At 40.8% G+C, this 19,380-nt stretch overlaps 2 protein-coding genes across 17 annotated transcripts in view; one reads left to right on the forward strand and one right to left on the reverse strand.

Annotated features, from left to right (window-relative positions):
* The window catches only part of LOC134213208 (1-phosphatidylinositol 4,5-bisphosphate phosphodiesterase classes I and II), a 262,306-nt gene that overhangs the window by 121,682 nt on the left and 121,244 nt on the right, over window positions 1-19,380 (forward strand). The window lies entirely within an intron of this gene.
* LOC134217406 (fibrinogen-like protein A) lies at window positions 2,664-3,908 on the reverse strand. Its single transcript, XM_062696148.1, has 2 exons — window positions 3,014-3,908; window positions 2,664-2,952 (listed from the first exon to the last, which is right to left on the reverse strand). Exons 1-2 carry the CDS (start codon window positions 3,880-3,882, stop codon window positions 2,829-2,831), a joined length of 993 nt encoding a protein of 330 aa, XP_062552132.1. The 5' UTR covers window positions 3,883-3,908; the 3' UTR covers window positions 2,664-2,828.

The following is a 19,380-nucleotide window of genomic DNA, read 5'->3' on the forward strand; positions in this document are numbered from 1 at the left end:
TTTCTCACTTTTCAAATGATCTATTCGGCCAAATTTTCTGCTTGGCCTAATGACCTATTCGGCAAAATAACCTATTCGGTCAAATGTCTTATTCGGTCAAATGACCTATTTGGCCAAATGTCCTATTCATCCAAATCTGCCAAATGGCTTTCGACCAAACATCCTATTCGGCCAAATGACTTTCAGCCTAGTGGTCTGTTCGGCCAAATGCTATATCGGCCGCACAACCTCCGGCCAAATGACATTCGGCCAAACGGCCCTTCCCCATTTATTAGGTCAGGTTAGTTTTAGTTCATACATTCTAATACAGTAGCGGACAGTAACGTTATAAGGTACCCCGGGGCAAGTGGGACCTAAAAAAACGCTAGTTCAGCAAAATTGTTAACGCATACTTAGAAAACAGGGTATTTCAGGACATTAACCACGGATACATCATTATATGCTTTCGTTGTTGAAGTGTAGACGTGTTGTAAGCCATTTATTCAGTTACAAAAAATATTGGTAGTGATATAAATAAATTTACCTGTGGGACCCACTTACCCCTTCAAACGGTGCAAGTGGGACCTATACTGCTTTAAACTGTCAAACGAAACTAATTTGAATGTAGATATAATGTTCATGTAATTTCTGAAACGTAGTATTTCAGATCATGGATGGAGGTTTATTGCTTGTCAGACTTTTGTTTTTGCAAAAAGAAAGGCATTTCAAGGTTAGCAGATATAAAAACAAAACAACATCCGGTTTACTGTTTAATTGGTTGTTGTCTGGCTTTCCATTCGCTTACTTTCTTACCAAATGTGTTTGATAGAAAGGATAAACAAATCTTTGTTTACTTTTCGAATGAATGTTTCTCTGTTTAGAACACAAATTATTACATAAATTAGAACTTTAAAGGGAACGTTTTTATTCAGACTATGCGCAGTGTTGTAAGTTTTTAAAAGATCGAAACGGCCAATTTATGTCTTAAGAACTTTATGTATCTGAAAATCTGTCAATCTGATGCAAAGTTTAAAAATAAAAAAACACAAGACAACCTGTTGATCTATTGCTAAATGAATATATTGTTTGCACTGTAAACGGAAAATTTCGCATAGTTATAGCCATTGCTATTTCCATGGAGGAGATAATTTTCAGAAAGTAAATTACACATTTGGTAAATCAACTGTATACTACTTCTTAACAACGAAACCAACGATATCAACTGCATTTGATTCAGATCCATATAATATATGAGTGTCGAAGTTATTTTTCACTAGTCAACAATCTAAAAACAGGTAAACTGGCTCAATCGAAAATGTTGTTCGAATATGTCCCACTTGCCCCATGTATGTTAAAACTCAAGGGCAAGTGAAAATTGCAGATTTTGGTTTTAATCAAAACTTTTAAATCGTTTTCGATGTCACACAATTATTTAATTGCTCAAAGTATTCGCTTTCCACATCAATGATTAATTTAGAAACGACTATTTAGTTGGAAATCCATTGAATGAAAATAAAAGTAATAGCTTTTGCCGGTAGTTTAAAGTCATGATTAAACAATATCATTAGTATGGTGCCGCAAATGGTTTTGATTCCAAATATTTTTGTGTCTGGCGAATTCGTTGATAGTTCTGCTTCATCTTTCTTGAACATTGTTACCATTAAAAACGTTCACCGATTAATCGGCAGCTATAGTACCCACTTACCCCGTATTTTCACTTGCCCCGGGGTACCTTACACCTCTTTAAATAAATCACAAATACAACTAGGGGAAATACCAATTGTTGCGCCTCTTTCTTTGGCAAAGCAAAAATGGCAAGGATTTCACCGGTGTGCATTTGTTTCGCCTTATAATTCCGGAAATATTTCTGCGGAATATGATTGTATTGTTTAAAAGCTTATTAAAACGGAAGTCTAAACAACGTTTAATTGTGTTTGAATCTAAACTATGTTCATACTATACGTATATTTCGCACCCTGTCAATGCTGTACACACTAATTTTTGTTTGCCGATTTCAACAAACATGCTTTTTTTTTTTCCAAAATCACAGTAAATGTGACGTTTCGGATGCTAAGATAAGTAAATATTTGGCTGAGAATCAGCAATAAACTAAAGTTCAAATCTAAAATTCACTGAGCTACAGTGGTGCCTGATTTTGTCGAGCTCGAAAAAGAACTTAGTGTGTACCCTATTTTCTATTACTGCTAAATCGATTTTCGCCTTTTTGCCTTTCGTGTATACTAAGAGACACACTTTTTGTACTTAGCCTTATCTAATTTGCTTGCAACAGGTTGCATTCCACGTGGAATGCTTTCTTAGTTTTCGCTATTGAAAATTATCCCAATCGGCCATTGTGATCCGGTGTTATTAAAAAACATAGTTTTTTTTTTCATTTTTCACATACTGCTGCAATGCATTCAAATGAAAGAAAATAAATGTGAATTGATGAAAATAACTAAATCTGTCTCCCTAAAGTGAAATTTTCACCTCTCTTATGTGATTTACTTGTTAGTCTTATGTGATTTCTTGTTTTATTATACACGAGAAACGCACCATCAGCGGTAGGTGGACTATTCTGTTTTTTATTGTAATACATAATGCTTTCTATGGACGACAATATAGTTATGAAGGATTTTTTTCAATGTGTTATTAAAAATAAACCTTAAAAATATGTTTTTTGTCGCTATTTATTCTGGGAAGCAGGTTACAATTAATTAACGAAAGTGAATATTTTTTTTCGCAGGTCATTCGATTGAAACTTAATTTCTGTCGCTTTTCGTTTTCACAGAATTATAAAATTAAAATAAGGGATAAATAATCTATTTCATGTAACCCAGTTGAACTGGTATTCATACTGACTTTTTTTCTCGTATCATCATTCTTGTAGCCCTAAAACCTCCAAGTCTTTTCTTGAAGCTGTACCAGGTAATAGCTTTTCGTTTGTTTTCATCTGTGTATTTTCCATTTAGATTGCTGAAAGGATATGAAGAATATTCAACCCATGTATTAACATTAACTTTTGATTTCGTTATACCTATCGAGACAACTGCGATACCACCACGCCCCCATAACGTAAGTCGCGCAATTCCTTATGGGATCTCTATCGTTATCCTTGTCCTTAGTCGAAAACATCATTCCTTTGTGGTGCTTCGACAGTGAATCGCCAGCCGTTCCGTTATACTTTCCAAGCCGTTTTAGGGAATACTTTTCAGCTTCGCTGCCAATCTCAAATTCATCATATTGGGCATAAATGTTCTTACCACCGAGATCCTGCAGTTCTATAATCAGAACATAGTTTCGGTTCTTCGTCAGACGATGTACCGTTTCCAGTCCAAGCCAAAATTCACCATCAACATCACCGAACCCATTTCTATACTCGGTCCAATTGCGGAAGAAATCCACAGAACCATCGAAGCGCTGCTGGATGACTAATAATCCACCTTCAAACTTTTCTTGTTCACAATACACTTCGATGGGATTTTCATGATGGAATAGGTGTAATGAATATTTTCCGGATACTTTCGTAGGTTCTTCTGAGCATGATCGGATGGCATTCGGTTGAATGTTGAATACATGTTTTGACTGTTCCTGGTGATCCTCATCCTCATCTCGGTGTGATTGCATTGCATGATTTGAAGTGTTGAACAACAACGCTTTATGTTGGAAATTCTCGTTCAAAAGTTGCACTAGATTTTGTTGAGCCCACACTATATGTTCAATGAAGGTTTTTATTTCCACTTGTTGCTCCAAGATTTTCGACTCAAGATGTTCAATTTTGCGAACAAGCTCTGTGCACACACACTTTGTTTTTTCTTCAATCGGTTCCTCACTCGAAATAGCATGAGCGATCAAATTACTGTAGATCGCCAAAATCAAGAGAATGGTTTTCAGCAGCTGGAACATTTTTACCACCGACTGTGACGACTTTATTGCGCTCCACTGAACAACTGATACATATTGTGTGGGTAGTTGGTATCATACGTGCGAAACTATAAAGATCTGCTATGTTCATGTGATAAGGATTGAACCGACACAATGAAAATATCATACAGTGGCGACTCGTTTAGAAGGTGCTTAGTTTCAAGAAGGCTAATAGAGCTCGATAAATGCGACTACTAACATCGACATAAAGATGTATTCGATTTGGGCGTACATGATTTTGTAAACAAACATTGAAAAGCCAATTCCTGTGGATGATGGCTTCTTTGGGTAATCGCATCGCGAGGTATTCGGAAAAGGGGAATGATAATGCCTTCTTTAAGGTTCCCCCAAACACACGCGATGCGACAGTCGCGACGCGATTCTATCGCTTGGCGACAGCGATTCTGTCGCCGTTGGTATGGAAGCGTAAATAGGACATTGCCGGCAGCGACCGAACGACAGAGTTGCGGCGACTAGTTGTCGCCGTCGCGGCGATGTAATCGCTTCGGTCTGGGGGAGCCTTTAAATGAACACGTTTGCCCGGTATAAGGCAAAAAGAAAAGATTGAAAACGTGTACGCTATGCGCGTGCTTCCAGGTTTGTCGTTTTCTGCCACATCTTTTCACGTTCGTTCGTGAGAAGGTTTCCAAATTGGTCCTTACAAATGTCAATCTGTGGAACATGTCCCTGCTCACGTGAAAGGTACGAATTTTCATAGAACTCTTGTGCGTTCTTATCGCGGTACAGTTGATCTGTCTCTACACGGTCTCGATTTCCCTGTTGGTGCTTCTTCTCCTCCTCCTTATAAGGCTTTACAATACGCCAGACGTTTCAGCGCCAGTAGCCAATCAGTGGAAACCGGAGGTAGGTAAAGGCATTGCAAAAATACTGTTAAGTGTTCCTAATATGTAGATTCCATTCCAGCTAAATTAGCTACATTCCATTTTTTTAATCCACCAGATGACATATCATTGACACGTGTAAATGACACTATTGTTCAGCATAGCCATGCTCCTATGCCACTATTCAATGAAACTTTCGAAAACGGTGCCGGGATAAATTTCGAATCCATCAGAAACTTCTCTGTTGACATTTGTTTTATATACAGTAGCTACTTCAGCGAACAATTCCTCTGTGCGGAAGGCTGTCATACCTGCATATGAATATCGTGACATGGCACAGTTGGCAATCCCGTTAGGTTGGTATGCAATCAACTGGTGCATGCATGTGGAAATAGGAAAACCCAGATAAAGTGAAAGATCCTGTGACACAGAATATGAATATTAAACGGCGATCCGCTTTGTATGCCACAGGTACGAACTGTACCCACATTGCATGTGCACAGGAAAAAGTTGTGCCGCTAGTCCGGATTATCTATCGCACGTATGGTAGCTGGTGATGCACGAAGCTTCATTTAAATTAAACTTCCAACGAATCATACAATAAAATTATTCTATTTCACCAGCTCGAATCCATGCAGGTTGGTGTCTCTTGACTAAAACTTCTCGCTCGGTATGGAAAAGCGGAAACGCCTTTGCTATACAACATAGGTACATGCTTTGTAAATATATTATGCATTCGATTCCCTCATAATGAGGGTCGACACCCCACTTTGCTACCGCTCAAAGCAGAGCAATCTGAAATGGAAATGAGTTTCGATTAAATTTAAGCTCCCTGCATTTCCATGGACATCCACCAATAATGATGAAATGTTGGACCTACTTCCGAAGGGAAATTCTTTGGAATTGAATTGGAAGTAGTGCCTATGTTTAAAATTGGACATTTCATTTTGCTTCATGAACAAATGCATTAATGTCACGTCAAAATTTGATACTTCATAATACGGGTTTGTTATTTGACATGTTATTAGTGAAAAATCGATAGTTATCCATCATTACTGAAAAAGAATATTCTAGAAATATTATGAAATTCACAACCCCAAATTCTTCCAGGCTACTAATCCAGCAGTGATGGAATGGAATGAACTTGTTTCCTAGACTTGCAAAAATATCTCACCCAGCAAACGATAAATTTTAACGTCGAGATTAACTGGTGTCCGTTTTATACGTTGCACAAACTTCTATCCTTTGAGAAACGAAGCAGCCATCAACGGCCATGTTCTAAGGCACGTTTGCTTGTGTTTACTCTGTTGAGTCTTCGGAAACGAGTTTTGGGGTTTGACAGTAACGGACGATGTAGCTAAATTTTGTGGGATCAAAATGTTTATTTGTAATCGGAATGTTGAGTGAAGGACTTGAAAGCTTCCATAATTATTCTTGTTTTGCTTTACCATCGATAAGTATTTTCCCTCTATGCGAAACAAGTGAGGCGATGAGCTTCCGAGAATTTCCGAGGGTTTGTTTCGAATTAGTAGTGAGGAGGAAGCTTATGATGGTTTCAAATGCGGTCGTGCGAACATTGGTCGAATGCAAAACGATGGGAAAATGTATTTCTATGTTAATATTCATGATATAGATAGATTCCTAATAAATGTTCGTGACTTTCCGACGCTATTTACTGTTATTTTGAAATAAGAATGTAGCATTTTGTCGAAAAAAATTATTAATTATTCAACTGTCTAACTGACCTCAACTGTAAGGCCTCGTACTTGTCTCGTACTTGACTCGACTTGAACTCGGGTTGAACTCGACTTGAAGTCGAGTCAAGTATTAGACACTGAAGACGGCCTCACAGTTGAGGTCGGAAAACGTATCTGTAAAGATAACAAAACGTAGTGGAGCTTAATGGAAAGTACTAAACTCGTCGTAGACAGTTGAAGACATTCCACTAAAAGAGCCTAAATAATTTTTCTGATTAATTATTGTTGAGCATCTTAGGGAAAATGTTACAGAGTTAAAAGACTTCACTATTCAATTTACTTTCATTATAATCTTATAGTGGAATATAGTAGAAGTAAATGGGATAGTGAAGTCTCCCACAAACAATAGTTTATGTAATTTTTCCATTCTCATATATCAAACATGTACTGAAAAGCTGTTATATTGTCTTAGAAAGACAAATCATTATAAAAGTTTTTATAATTAATTGCATATTTTTCGGCAACTCGGCCGTACGAAAATCATTTTTTGTTAAATATCTTGGTTATGCATATGCACAGCACATGTTTCGAAATGGACAAATTGATATGAAATTTGCGAAAAAAAATCCACGTGTCTTGGAGGGACTCGAACCCTCAACCTCCAACTCTCTAGATAGGCGCGATAACCCCTACACAACAAGACCACTAAAATAACGTTTGCGGAAAAGTCATCAGAATCCGAGTACCAACCTCCACCGCGGTTAGCTCTTTTTTGCAAATTAAATATTTTTCGGATGCTTGATTTGTCCAAACTTTACATGTGCCTTATTGTTGTATATCCACAGTCAAGCGAGCCCACTTTGTTTATTATTCGAGAGCATCACACTCTATGCCCCCAACAACGGGCTGGGCAGATTTGTATAGAGTGCGAAGCAATCTCACTCTGCTGTGCCAAAGGCTTGCTTGGCTAAAGCATTTGATGAGTGTGATGCTCAACGCATGCGGTCGTGTGTACTCAGACGACTAATGACGGTGGAAGACCGACACTTGATTACAATTAAGTTGTCTAATGTTTTTCTTAGTTTTTATGCACACACATGCACTCGGACAGACACCCTAGGAATGGGAGGCCACCGGCTTACTGGTGGACTCAAGCAATTGCGAACCTGCGCCGCTCCTGCCTACGGGCACGGGGCGGATGCAGCGAGCACGCACAGAAGAGGAGCGTGTTGAACGACGGGTGTCGTTCGTGGCTGCTAGAGCCGCTCTGAAGCCTGTGATTAGATCGAGCAAAAGAGCCTGCTTCGAGGTCCTGTGTCAAAGTGCCAACGCGAATCCATGGGGTGATGCCTATAGGGTCGTAATGGCCAAGACACGCGATGGCCCCTACAGAGCGGTCTCCAGAGATGCTGGAGAGGATCATCGCGGGGCTTTTTCCACGTCATGACCCAAGTCCCTGGCCTCACTTTGTGGAGCTGCCAGGGGCCAGGGTGGTAGACGAGGGAAGAGTAACTGTGGCGGAACTTGCGGAGATTGCACAGTCCCTTAGTGTAGGTAAGGCGCCCGGACCGGATGGTATTCCGAACCTGGACATTAAAGCGGCTATTGCTGAGGCTCCCAAGATGTTCAGATCTGTCATGCAGAGATGCCTGGACGAGGGAGTCTTCCCTGAAGCATGGAAAAGGCAGAGCTTGGTCCTATTGTCAAATGCGGGAAAACCACCTGGGGATCACTCGGCAAATAGACTAATATGCCTGCTTGATACGGTGGGGAAGGTGCTCGAGAAGATCATACTCAAAGGGTTGTTGATACGCACGGAGGGTGCGGATGGTCTATCCTGTAACCAGTTTGGCTTCCGGAAGGGTAAGTCGACCGTAAACGCTGTATTGTCGGTTACCGAATCCGCGGAGATAGCTATCCAGCGTAAGAGGAGGGGAGTTCGCTATTGTGCAGTAGTGACTCTCGACGTGAGGAATGCATTCAAAAGTGCCAGTTGGGCAGCTATTGCAGATGTGCTCCTGCGTCTTGGAATTCCCGAATACCTGTACAAGATTCTCGGAAGCTACTTCCAGAATCGAGTACTGGTATACGACACGGAGACGAGGCAGAAGTGCGTTGACATAAACTCAGGGGCTCCGCAAAGCTCCATACTGGGTCCGGTGTTATGGAACGTCATGTACGACGGTGTCTTGAGGTTGAAGTTTCCGATGGGCGTGGCAATCGTCGGCTTCGCTGACGATATTACGCTGAAGGTCTACGGCGAATCAATCGAAGAGGTGGAGTTGACTGCAGCCCACTCGATCGCAATTGTGGAGGAGTGGCTGAGTTCCAGGAAGTTAGAACTGGCTCACCACAAGACTGAGGTGGTTGTTGTTAACAACCGAAAGTCGGAGCAACAAGCGGTGATAAGGGCAGGCAACTGCGCGGTCACCTCTGAACGTTCCATCAAAATCTTGGGGGTAATGATCGACGATAAGCTCACCTTTGGTAGCCACGTCAATTACGCCTGCAAGCGTGCCTCCACAGCTATAGTGGCATTGTCCCGGATGATGTCCAATAGGTCTGCGGTTTATGCCAGCAAGCGCAAGCTTCTGGCTAGTGTCGCTCTGTCCATACTGAGGGCTTCATGGGTCATACTGGTGCCCTCGAACTCGACTCTTTTATCGAACAAGTGGCCGCGAGAAGAACAACATGGTATCGTCGCTTTCGCGGCGTCGGTCAACCGGGCGGGTTCCGAGCCCGAGGACGGAAAGGGGTCCTCGTCAAGGCAGGCGTAGGCACCACGTCGGCAAGTCCCTCTGTGTGTTGGCAAATAGGCCCTATCGCAGAGAGGTCAATTTGGGGTGCATGCGGCATCATTATTCTTGATACCAGCCGTGCAGAGGGAAGCAGACGCGAAGTCGACCTTTCCCACCTTCCGAGGACAAAGGACGTGGTAAGGCCACCTGGAAAGCCGACAATGCGCTGGCACGATACCATGGTGTTCTCCTAAGAAAGCGAGTCACGATGTTCGATTCTGTAAGGACACGCAGCTAACCTCGAGGGTGCGTTGTGCACTGACCCTCCTTTGAAGCATTACTTTCTGGTTGTACCGAAGGGAGGATGGGCTTGGCGGCAATGGTAACGGTTTAGCGGGTCGGGGATGTAGTCCTGCCTCCCTCGTTTGCTGTCGGAGGTGGTCCCTAACCCCGCACTTCCTGGACGTCCAACCCAGGATGTCTGTTGAGCAGATTCCCCCTCCATTGCTTAGGAAGAAAAAAAAACACGGACAGACAGACATTTGTTCAGTTCGTCGAGCTGAGTCGATTGGTATATAACACTATGGGTCTTTGGGCCTTCTATCACAAAATTGTCTTGGAAGTGAATATATAGACTTTTCGTTGCACCTTGGTGTACGAGAAAGGCCAAAACCGTTGTGATTTGAAAATTATGACAAATGAAAGCTTAGCGAAGTAAAATTATATCGAACATTCGATCGTCAACTCGAGAGGCCATTTTATTTATTATTTCTTGATTTCCGTAGCATCATGAGAGACTTTTATATTCTCTTTTACCATCTGCTTAACAATTTTCCAATATTTTCCAATTAAGCGACATCAAAAGCATTTTATTTATTATCAGACTAAGGTCGGAGTGGCCTGTGCTGCACATAAAAGTCTTCTCCATTCAGCTTGGTCCATGATGGCTGCACTTCGCCAACCACGCAGTCTGCGGAGGGTCCGCAAATCGTCCTCCACCTGATCGATCCACCTTGCCCGCTGTTTACCTCGCCTTCTTGTTGCCGTCGGATCGTTGTCGAGAATCATTTTCACCGGATTACTGTCCGACATTCTGGCAACGTGCCCGGCCCACCGCAGTCTTCCGATTTTCGCGGTGTGGACGATGGATGGTTCTCCCAACAGCTGATGCATCTCTTGGTTCATTCGCCTCCTCCACGTACCGTCCGCCATCTGCACCCCACCATAGATGGTGCGCAACGCTTTCCTTTCAAAAACTCCCAGTGCGCGTTGGTCCTCCACGAGCATCGTCCAGGTTTCGTGTCCGTAGAGAACTACCGGTCTTATACGCGTTTTGTAGATAGTCAGTTTGGTACGGCGGATTCGATTGGAGTGTCTTACGGAGTCCAAAGTACGTACGATTTCCAGCCACTATGCGTCTCCGAATTTCGCTGCTGGTATCGTTATCGGAGGTCATCAGTGAGCCCAACTATACGAATTCTTCAATCACCTCGATTTCGGTGGGTGGCTTACATTGACCTCTCTTGAGCCTCTTCCTATCATGTACTTCGTCTTCGACGTGTTGATGACTAGTCCAATCCGTTTAGCTTCGCTTTTCAGTCTGATGTAGGCTTCCTCCATCATCTCAAAGTTACGTGCCATGATATCAATGTCGTCGGCGAAACCAAAAAACTGGACGGACTTCGTGAAAATCGTACCACTCGTGACAATCCCTGCCCTTCGTATTACTCCCTTCAAAGCGATGTTGAATAGCAGACACGAAAGACCATCACCTTGCCGTAACCCTCTACGCGTTTCGAGGGGACTCGAGAATGCCCCTGAAACTCGAACTACGCACATCACCCGATCCATCGTCGCCTTGATCAACCGTATCAGTTTATCCGGAAATCCGTTTTCGTGCATTAGCTGCCATAGCTGGTCCCGATCGATTGTATCATATGCGGCTTTGAAGTCGACAAATAGATGATGTGTGGGAACGTTGTATTCGCGGCATTTCTACAATACCTGACGTATGGCGAACACCTGGTCTGTGGAAGAGCGTTCACCCATAAGATCCGCCTGGTACTGCCCCACGAACTCCCTTGCAATTGGTGCTAGTCGACGGCATAAAATTTGGGAGAGTACCTTGTAGGCGGAGTTCAGCAATGTGATTGCGCGGTAGTTGCTACAATCCAGCTTATCGCCCTTTTTGTAGATGGGACACACGACACCTTCCATCCACTGCTGCGGAAGAACTTCATCCTCCCAAACCTTTTTAATGACCCAGTGCAGCGCTCTAGCCAGTGCCTCACCACCGTGTTTAAACAGCTCTCCTGGTAGTTGGTCAACTCCAGGGGCTTTGTTGATTTTCAGCCGGCCGATCTCCTCCTGAATTTCCTGGAGATTCGGAGCCGGAGGTCGCATGTCCTGCGCGCGTGCTCCTAGGTTCATTACCATACCGCCGCCGTTGTCTGCCATATCGCCATTCAGGTGCTCTTCGTAGTGCTGCCGCCACCTTTGGATCACCTCACGCTCGTTTGTAAGAAGGTTCCCGTTTATGTCCTTACACATATCAGGCTGTGGCGCGTGGCCCTTAAGTGAACGGTTCAACTTCCCATAAAACTTTCGTGCGTTTTAGCGCGGTACAGTTCCTCCGTCTCTTCACAGTCTCAATCTTCCTGCTGGCGCTTTTTCCTCCGGAAAATCGAGTTTTGTCTGTTTCGCGCCCGTTTGTATCGTGCCTCGTTCGCCCTCGTGCGGTGTTGCAGCAATCTCGCCCATGCTGCATTCTTCTCCTCAACTAACTGCTCACATTCGCCGTCATACCAGTCGTTTCTCTGATCCGGGGGCACCGTGCCTAGTGCAGCGGTTGCGGTGCTTCCAATGGCGGATCGAATATCTCTCCTGTCATCTTCAAGAGCAGCGTCTCTAGCCTAGCTGCTCGTTCGTTGGGAGTGCCACTTCCAGATGCTGCGCGTAGTCCTGGGCTAATCTACCGTATTGTAGCCGCCCAATGTTTAGCCGCGGCAGACGATCGTGTTGATCACCGTCGAGAGTTTTCAGCGCTGCAACATACTGCAACGAGGTAGTGGTCGGATTCAATATTCGCACTGCGGTAAGTGCGTACGTTCGTGATGTCGGAGAAGAATTTACCGTCGATTAGAACGTGGTCGATTTGGTTTTCCGTTACTTGATTAGGTGATTTCCATGTGGCCTTGTGGATATTCTTGCGGGGGAAGAAAGTGCTTCGGACTACCATTCCGCGGGAGGCTGCAAAGTTTATACATCGTTGGCCGTTGTCGTTCGATACGGTATGCAGACTATCCGGTCCGATGACCGGTCTATACATTTCCTCCCTCCCTTTCTACCTACCGACATCAAAAGCAATTGGGTGGATTGAAGTTCTTTTCAAATTAGGGTAACTGTTCCGTTTTTCATCTCACTGGACATTTATTTATCTTGCTTATTTTTGCTAACAGGCATGTTCACTGCTGGAAAAATGACAAAAATAAGAAAAAAACCAAATTCCTTTTTATTGCTTTGTTTTTGGTGGGATGAATATATGAGCTGTGGGAGTGCCGAACCGTTCCCCTACATAATTATTTTCGAAATAATTTTCGATGAAGTCCACGTTATTGTTTCTCTACCACTGTTGTTTTTCTCGAATGTAGTGCCATCAAAATCTGTTCAAAACATATCAAGGCCTTTGTGTACTTTGTAGAATTAAGAATGCAAAAGCTTTTTTTAAATCTTGACTTCTTTGGATCGCAGGAGAATCGTCGAGGATCGCAGTAAGTCGCGCCGCGAGTGAAAGTACTTAGTTTTCGCTGTCATATTTTTTTGCGGATCTCTTACCTTTGAAAATATGCAAATTACTTTTGCTTAGTGTTTGCATTATACACGCACTATACGTTTTTAACTGCAGCAGATGCCGGCATTCAACTTCGAAATCCATTTTTTTTTAATAGAGCACATGATATATCGGTACAAATTTTTGATATTGTTGCCTGTTCTTTTATCTCTTATATCTTATATCAATCAAGAACGCGAAGGGATAAAACTAATGTCTGCATCGAAGAGCACAACATTATTTAGTGCGGAATCGATCGAGTTGTAGAAGCTTTTTAAACGAATTCAATGGATTGATTTGAAACACAGTTCTCGTCTTCCTGTTGTCAAAATAACTTCGTTTACTATAAAAATTTAGTCGCTTGCCAAGGTGGCTTCACACGAATTACCTTCTCAACTAACCAACGATTCCTTTCCCGGAGCGCTCACGGAGATGCAGTGCATGCCTCGGTCTCTTATAACAATGAGTGTTAAACTAATGTTCCTCTCCTAATCCTAAATTGACTGTAAGCATCGTTATCAGTCATGAATTGAAAACTCCGAAGCAAGTACCGTTTTGACTCAAATTCCGAACATGACTCATATTCCGAACACTTGCTTTAAAATGGTCATTTTTGCTTTATTCGTGTAATTATTTCCATAGGGTATTGAGCTCGTTTATAATCTTGATCCTCGCTACGGAAAACCGATAAAAGTTATTGTTTTTGGGTGTTAAAACGCCAGTCTTCGGAATATGAGTCATGGTCAGAGAACAGAGAACCAACAGTTAGGTCATACTGGCGCCTGCCACGTCAGAATGCAAGTCAATGTAGGGAAGGGGAGGAAATGATGATGCAATCACTCGCCCACTGCAAGCCGGATATACCTCTGCACTTGCCACGAGTTCATACGGATTTTATTGGAATTTTTGGGTTAGGTTCGAGAGGCAGAGGTTCGTATTGGTACACGAGCTGCCAATGCAATGTGCTAGGTAGGAGAAAGCCACTGATGAAATTTCTTATTGTATAAAGGAAACGAGCTTTTTTTAAGTTCGTTTCCAAATCTAGCAGCTACTGCTAGAATAGTATAGTTGAAGGTATAGGATAGAAATGGAAACGGTATGGAAGCCCATTTCCAGTTCTAGCGATTGCTAGATTATGAGAAATATATAGAAAGCTACAAAGTAGGAGAAAGGAACGGATCTGGGATTGAACCCACGACCTCCTGCGTATGAGGCAGAAGTAGTAGCCATATAACTACCAAGACCGTTACGAAAAAGTTAAATCAGAATTGCGTACATAATGTAATACCAATTTAATAAAAAATCCGCGGAATAAAAATTTAAATTTCGTTTCGCTTCGAAAAATTTCGAATTAAATGAATCTTGATTTCGTATCGTTTCGAAATCTCGAAAGTAAACCTATATTTCGTTTCGATTCGATCCGAATCAACATAGATATTTCAAATTTCGTTTCATTTCGTTTCGTTAAGAAAAAGTGTGTTATCGCATACCTCTACAATCAAGTCCATATCAAGTTTTGTTATTCTGTTCATGGCTTCTGCCCGGGTGTCGTTCAAACAGATAAATTCGAAAACCTAAGCCGAATAGTCGGTTTGTGTGGGTGAAGACTTCTCCCAGCGGTCAATACCTTTCTTGGATAAATAGTTTTAGTCCTGAAAAGGACTGTGTGTAATAAATTCTTGAGCTTCCTCTCACTTTTCCACCGGCGCCATAGAAAACGATACACGTATGCTTCCATCGCTGGTTCAAATGAATATATTTGCGTTAGGTTTCGCGCCGCTTCCGATTCTGTTATTTGTTCTTTATTTCGGACATTTTTGTGGATGGTGTCCTCTGGGATTCTGTCGTCCTCCACTGAAAGCTAGACGAAAACTGGCTTCAGCGGCGATGCGACCAATGAGTCGTGTATTTTGTATTTTGTACTCATTTGGGCTCATGCATCTAATTGTTTGAAGGAATGAAAAAGAAAAAAATTAAAATCGATTGTTTTATTTGTCAAATTACTTAAAAATGCATTAAACGTCAATTTATAATGTTTTCAAATATTATAGAGAAGATCTTTGAAACTTTTACAAAATGGTTTTGAAATTGAATTTTTTCATCATCCGAATTTTCTTTAAGTGTACCAAAAATTAAAAAAAGAAAAATTTATCTTAAAAACAGATCTTGACAATTTCCCATGTCCGATTCAGATAAAATTTCATAAGGTTAAATATAGGGGAAATTAAACTCGTGAGTAATGTCGTTTTTTGGAAATTCGATACAAATTTCATCCCATACCTTAAATTGGTACCTTAGCATATATGTACGTACAAGTATGACGTAATTAATAAAAGTTCTTAAAAATATATGTGCAATTAACGCTTTGTAAATTGTTTGCTCGATATAGCTATTATTTAATTTATCATTCCTTTTCTCCTAATAAAACTCAAAACAACCTTTGATTTACCATGCACCAAGCACAAAGGATTCTTCAAATGGAACATTTGATCCGCCATTTAACATCCGCAATAATTTTGTGCAAAAAATCTCTAAATCCATCAAGCGCTCGTGCTGGCTGATTCTGGATTCACATCAGGGAATATTACCAGCTCGGAAACTCATATCCTAGATTGCATGCTCACTATTCACATCCAATGGCGCGAGAATTGGGAATAAAAAAAATAAAATGAAGTGCACTCAATTCGAACTTCCGTCTGAAACGAACATAAATCAGCAGGAAATGTTTATCCAGCATGTTATTTGTGCAGTTTGGTTTATTCAACGTGCCTTCGTTTACGATGTGTATAAAACTATCCACTGGTGAACCTGCTTGCTCTATTCAAGCCCTACCACATGTCGCAATCGGCTGTAGTTAGCAAAAAACGCAGAGGTTGGTGGGTGGTGATAAAATTGTGGCTCATATTTTGGACCATCCGTGTCCGGGTCTGGATTTGGCAGGATACAAGTAGCGTCAGTATGTGCTTTGGTTCGCCAGTTTCAACATAGTTTTGTAGTGCAAAACAAATTATGCTGCGGAAAATCGAAAGTTGCTTCTATGGGAGTTGTTGGTTAAACGAACAACAAGGAAGGACGTTAAATCAAATGGGCACAATCCACTTTGTATACGTACGAGGATTGAGCATTCACAATTTGGTTGTGACAGGTACTGCGTAGGATGCCATGAACAGTGGCATGTTGGCACATAAATACAAAATAGACACAATTTTAAATACCTAGAATGTTTACCGACAAAATTCATCGTCGCTCAAATACTAACTACAATACAAGCCACTTTTTCTAATATGGTCGATTGCATTGCTTTTGCGTTTCCAATTAGTAATTTGGTTAAATAAAGTTGATATTACTTTGTTCCTTGCTTTCAAATTGAACACATCCGTGCCAGCTGATATTAAAAGTCTACATTACCAGGAACACATTAAAAAATCATGATTGATAATCTGGAGAATCGTTCAACTATGGACTACGGTTTGTGCTACGGTGTTAGTTTGAAGAAGAAAGTTTAATGGTCACTTTAATGGGAAAACTTGATGGATTCGATGCTTCGTAGCTAACAAATTAATTATTTAATATTTATTAGGTCATAATTATAGTTGATTTCCCACTCTAGATCTCGAGAAAGATTTTAATAATCCTCATGATGTTGTGCTCCGCGTACGGCCGATGTGCGATGGCTCGTGCAATACCCAACATCACTTAATGCACTGAATCCCACCGTGGAGGTTGTATGTATAAAGCTTTGCAAGGTTAGCATGAAATTAAAAATTTATTTAATTTCGTCGTCCCACTGGAGACGGGCAACCGAAGAGGAGCAAGACATCATCGTTTGTTGTTGAAAGTGTCATTCTTCGCCGATAGATTGTAGTAGTGGCCGTAGGATGGCTGCCATTATCACCGCTGCTGGCTTTCCTACTTCTGACTGCGCCGTTGTCGCCGCCGCTGTCGTGGGATGTGTTAAATGGTTACATTAATGTCAATTTGATGTGCATGATTGCGATATAAATGCCGCTATTTTCCGCAAAATTAAACTGACAGCATGCAGTCGGGTTGCTATAGTTTTGGAGACTGGTGAAGAATTAAGGAATAGCACCATTCATGCTCACGTTAGGGAACAAATTTTACCTTATGGAAATTAAAAACATATTTGAATACAAATATGCAGTTGGTTTTTTAATATCTTAATTTGATTAGTTCAACATGCACACAGGCTACAGTGAGTTGTGGTAATATATTTATTATTGGATTACCAATTATTGGATGCCAAATTTTCATACAATTTTATATAAAAACTTTACTGTCTGCAACCGCATATTTGACCCATCTGTGCTGGGTTTTCTATTCATATGGGACAGATATGTGATTACAGGCAGTTTACGAAATCTATAATTTAATAATATACAAAATTGCCAAGGTATTAGGAACCTACGATACAATGAAGATGGTTTTACTGTTGAGCTATAAATACATATTTTTAAATTGACAATCAAGAGGGGGATTTAAATGAAGTAAGTTAAGACTGAATATTCATTTTATTCTTCTGTATTATTTTGATGGGCACTGGAAATGATTCTCAATACTACTGCCCTGGATGGCATTTGCTTTACCCCTTTGCTTGATTGCTAATTCGCTTGATTACCGATAAGTAAACATAAATCCTTTCATTAAAAAAATTGTTTGATAGAAAGTTCCACAGTCATATTTTTCCGCCACTCCCTGTAAATCAGACGCATATTTATTATTCGTTGTCAATTTGTGTTGCTACTGAGTGGTTCGGATGAATCTCGACGGGCTGTCACTGCCGGATGGCATATCGCACCAGGACGTGTATTGTTCATAATTCAATTAAACATGGCCTCCTTCTACCCCCTTCGGAATGGAGCAGGAGCTCATTAAGAAGCGACCATCAGCACCGGAAACGTGGCAGAGTGCGCTTGTTCAGGGTAAAAAGGGGAAACCGGTTGCACAAAATGGAAGTGTTGTAGACGTTGGGAATAATATAATGCGCAGAATTGTATTCAAATCAGTTTTGAATTATGTATTTCAATTGAAGTGAACAATTCATAATGAGATTAGCTATAAGAAATAAAATTCTCCGAAAGTCAGGTATAGTACGACTTTTTTTTAATATGGTGTTTATTTGATGATACCTATTATGGTTTATTTTATGTTAGGTTAGAAGATTTGGTCTTATATAACTGTTTCATTTATTTTATATATTTAGGCTTGCGTGATACATTGCGGAGACGCAATTCTTCTCAGTGGATATCATCTTAAAGTTTAAAGTTAGTAAGAGAGAGGCGAAAAGGGTTTTGCGGATGACATCGACATCATTATTGTAGATCCAGGGGTCTCTGCGTCGAACATGTTTCTGGCCAATTAAAACCAAATCGAAATCCAATTCAAATCCAATCCAAACCATATCTATTAAAATCCAATCCTAATCTAGTTGAAATCCTATCCGGATCCAATCTTATTCAAATTCAAGCCACAGCTCAACTAAAAGAAATGCATAGGGGAGATGGTTCCCAAACCTATCGGTCTGTATTGTCAGTTGAACGGTACCACAGCACTAACAATTTGAGCCAACACAGTAATCTGCCATTGTCGTATAGTTTTGTGTTTTAATCCTTTATTGTGTTTTAATTACGAGAGAATATGTTTTTGTACTGCAGGAGATAGCAGCAAAACGTTTTTAACGTGAATTGTGAAATTTAATAATAAGTTATTCTTATTGCTCATGGTCTTACAAATTCAATCCAAATTTGTTCTAAAACTAATTGTATCACAATTTTGATCCTATCATCCATACTGAAATCAAATACAAGCTTAATCCATTACATTTTTTCGACATCGAATTCAATCCCAGATCATTCGAAATCAAATTTGTATCATTCCAAATTCAATATAATCCCAAGTCAAAACTATTCCAAAACCAATCCAAATCCAACCTAAATCTCAACCAATACTAAATAAAATCCAATCCATATCCAGTCGAATGGATTACGCATCCAAAATTTATCACTCGTGCAGCGGATCAGCGAGAGAAAAACAGCAGCGCCGACCAATCACGGCTTGAGGAGATCAAAATAAACAAATTCCAGCTGATTCAAGAATATGAAAACATGTGCGTTTTATCGAACATTGGAAAAACAAATAAGACAAATAAGACAAATAAGACAAATAAGACAAATAAGACAAATAAGACAAATAAGACAAATAAGACAAATAAGACAAATAAGACAATTAGGACAAATAAGACAAATAGGACAAATAAGACAAATAAGACAAATAAGACAAATAAGACAAATAAGACAAATAAGACAAATAAGACAAATAAGACAAATAAGACAAATAAGACAAATAAGACAAATAAG

This window comes from Armigeres subalbatus, chromosome 2 (assembly GCF_024139115.2).
Source record: "Armigeres subalbatus isolate Guangzhou_Male chromosome 2, GZ_Asu_2, whole genome shotgun sequence".
NCBI lineage: Eukaryota > Metazoa > Arthropoda > Insecta > Diptera > Culicidae > Armigeres > Armigeres subalbatus.

Bases quoted from the DNA above. Each gene is read 5' to 3' on its own strand.
- LOC134217406 (XM_062696148.1), bottom strand. From the start codon at position 3,882: ATGTTCCAGCTGCTGAAAACCATTCTCTTGATTTTGGCGATCTACAGT. The intron at 2,953-3,013 runs GTATAACGAAAT...ATATCCTTTCAG, and splicing joins TATCGCAGTTGTCTCGATAG to CAATCTAAATGGAAAATACA.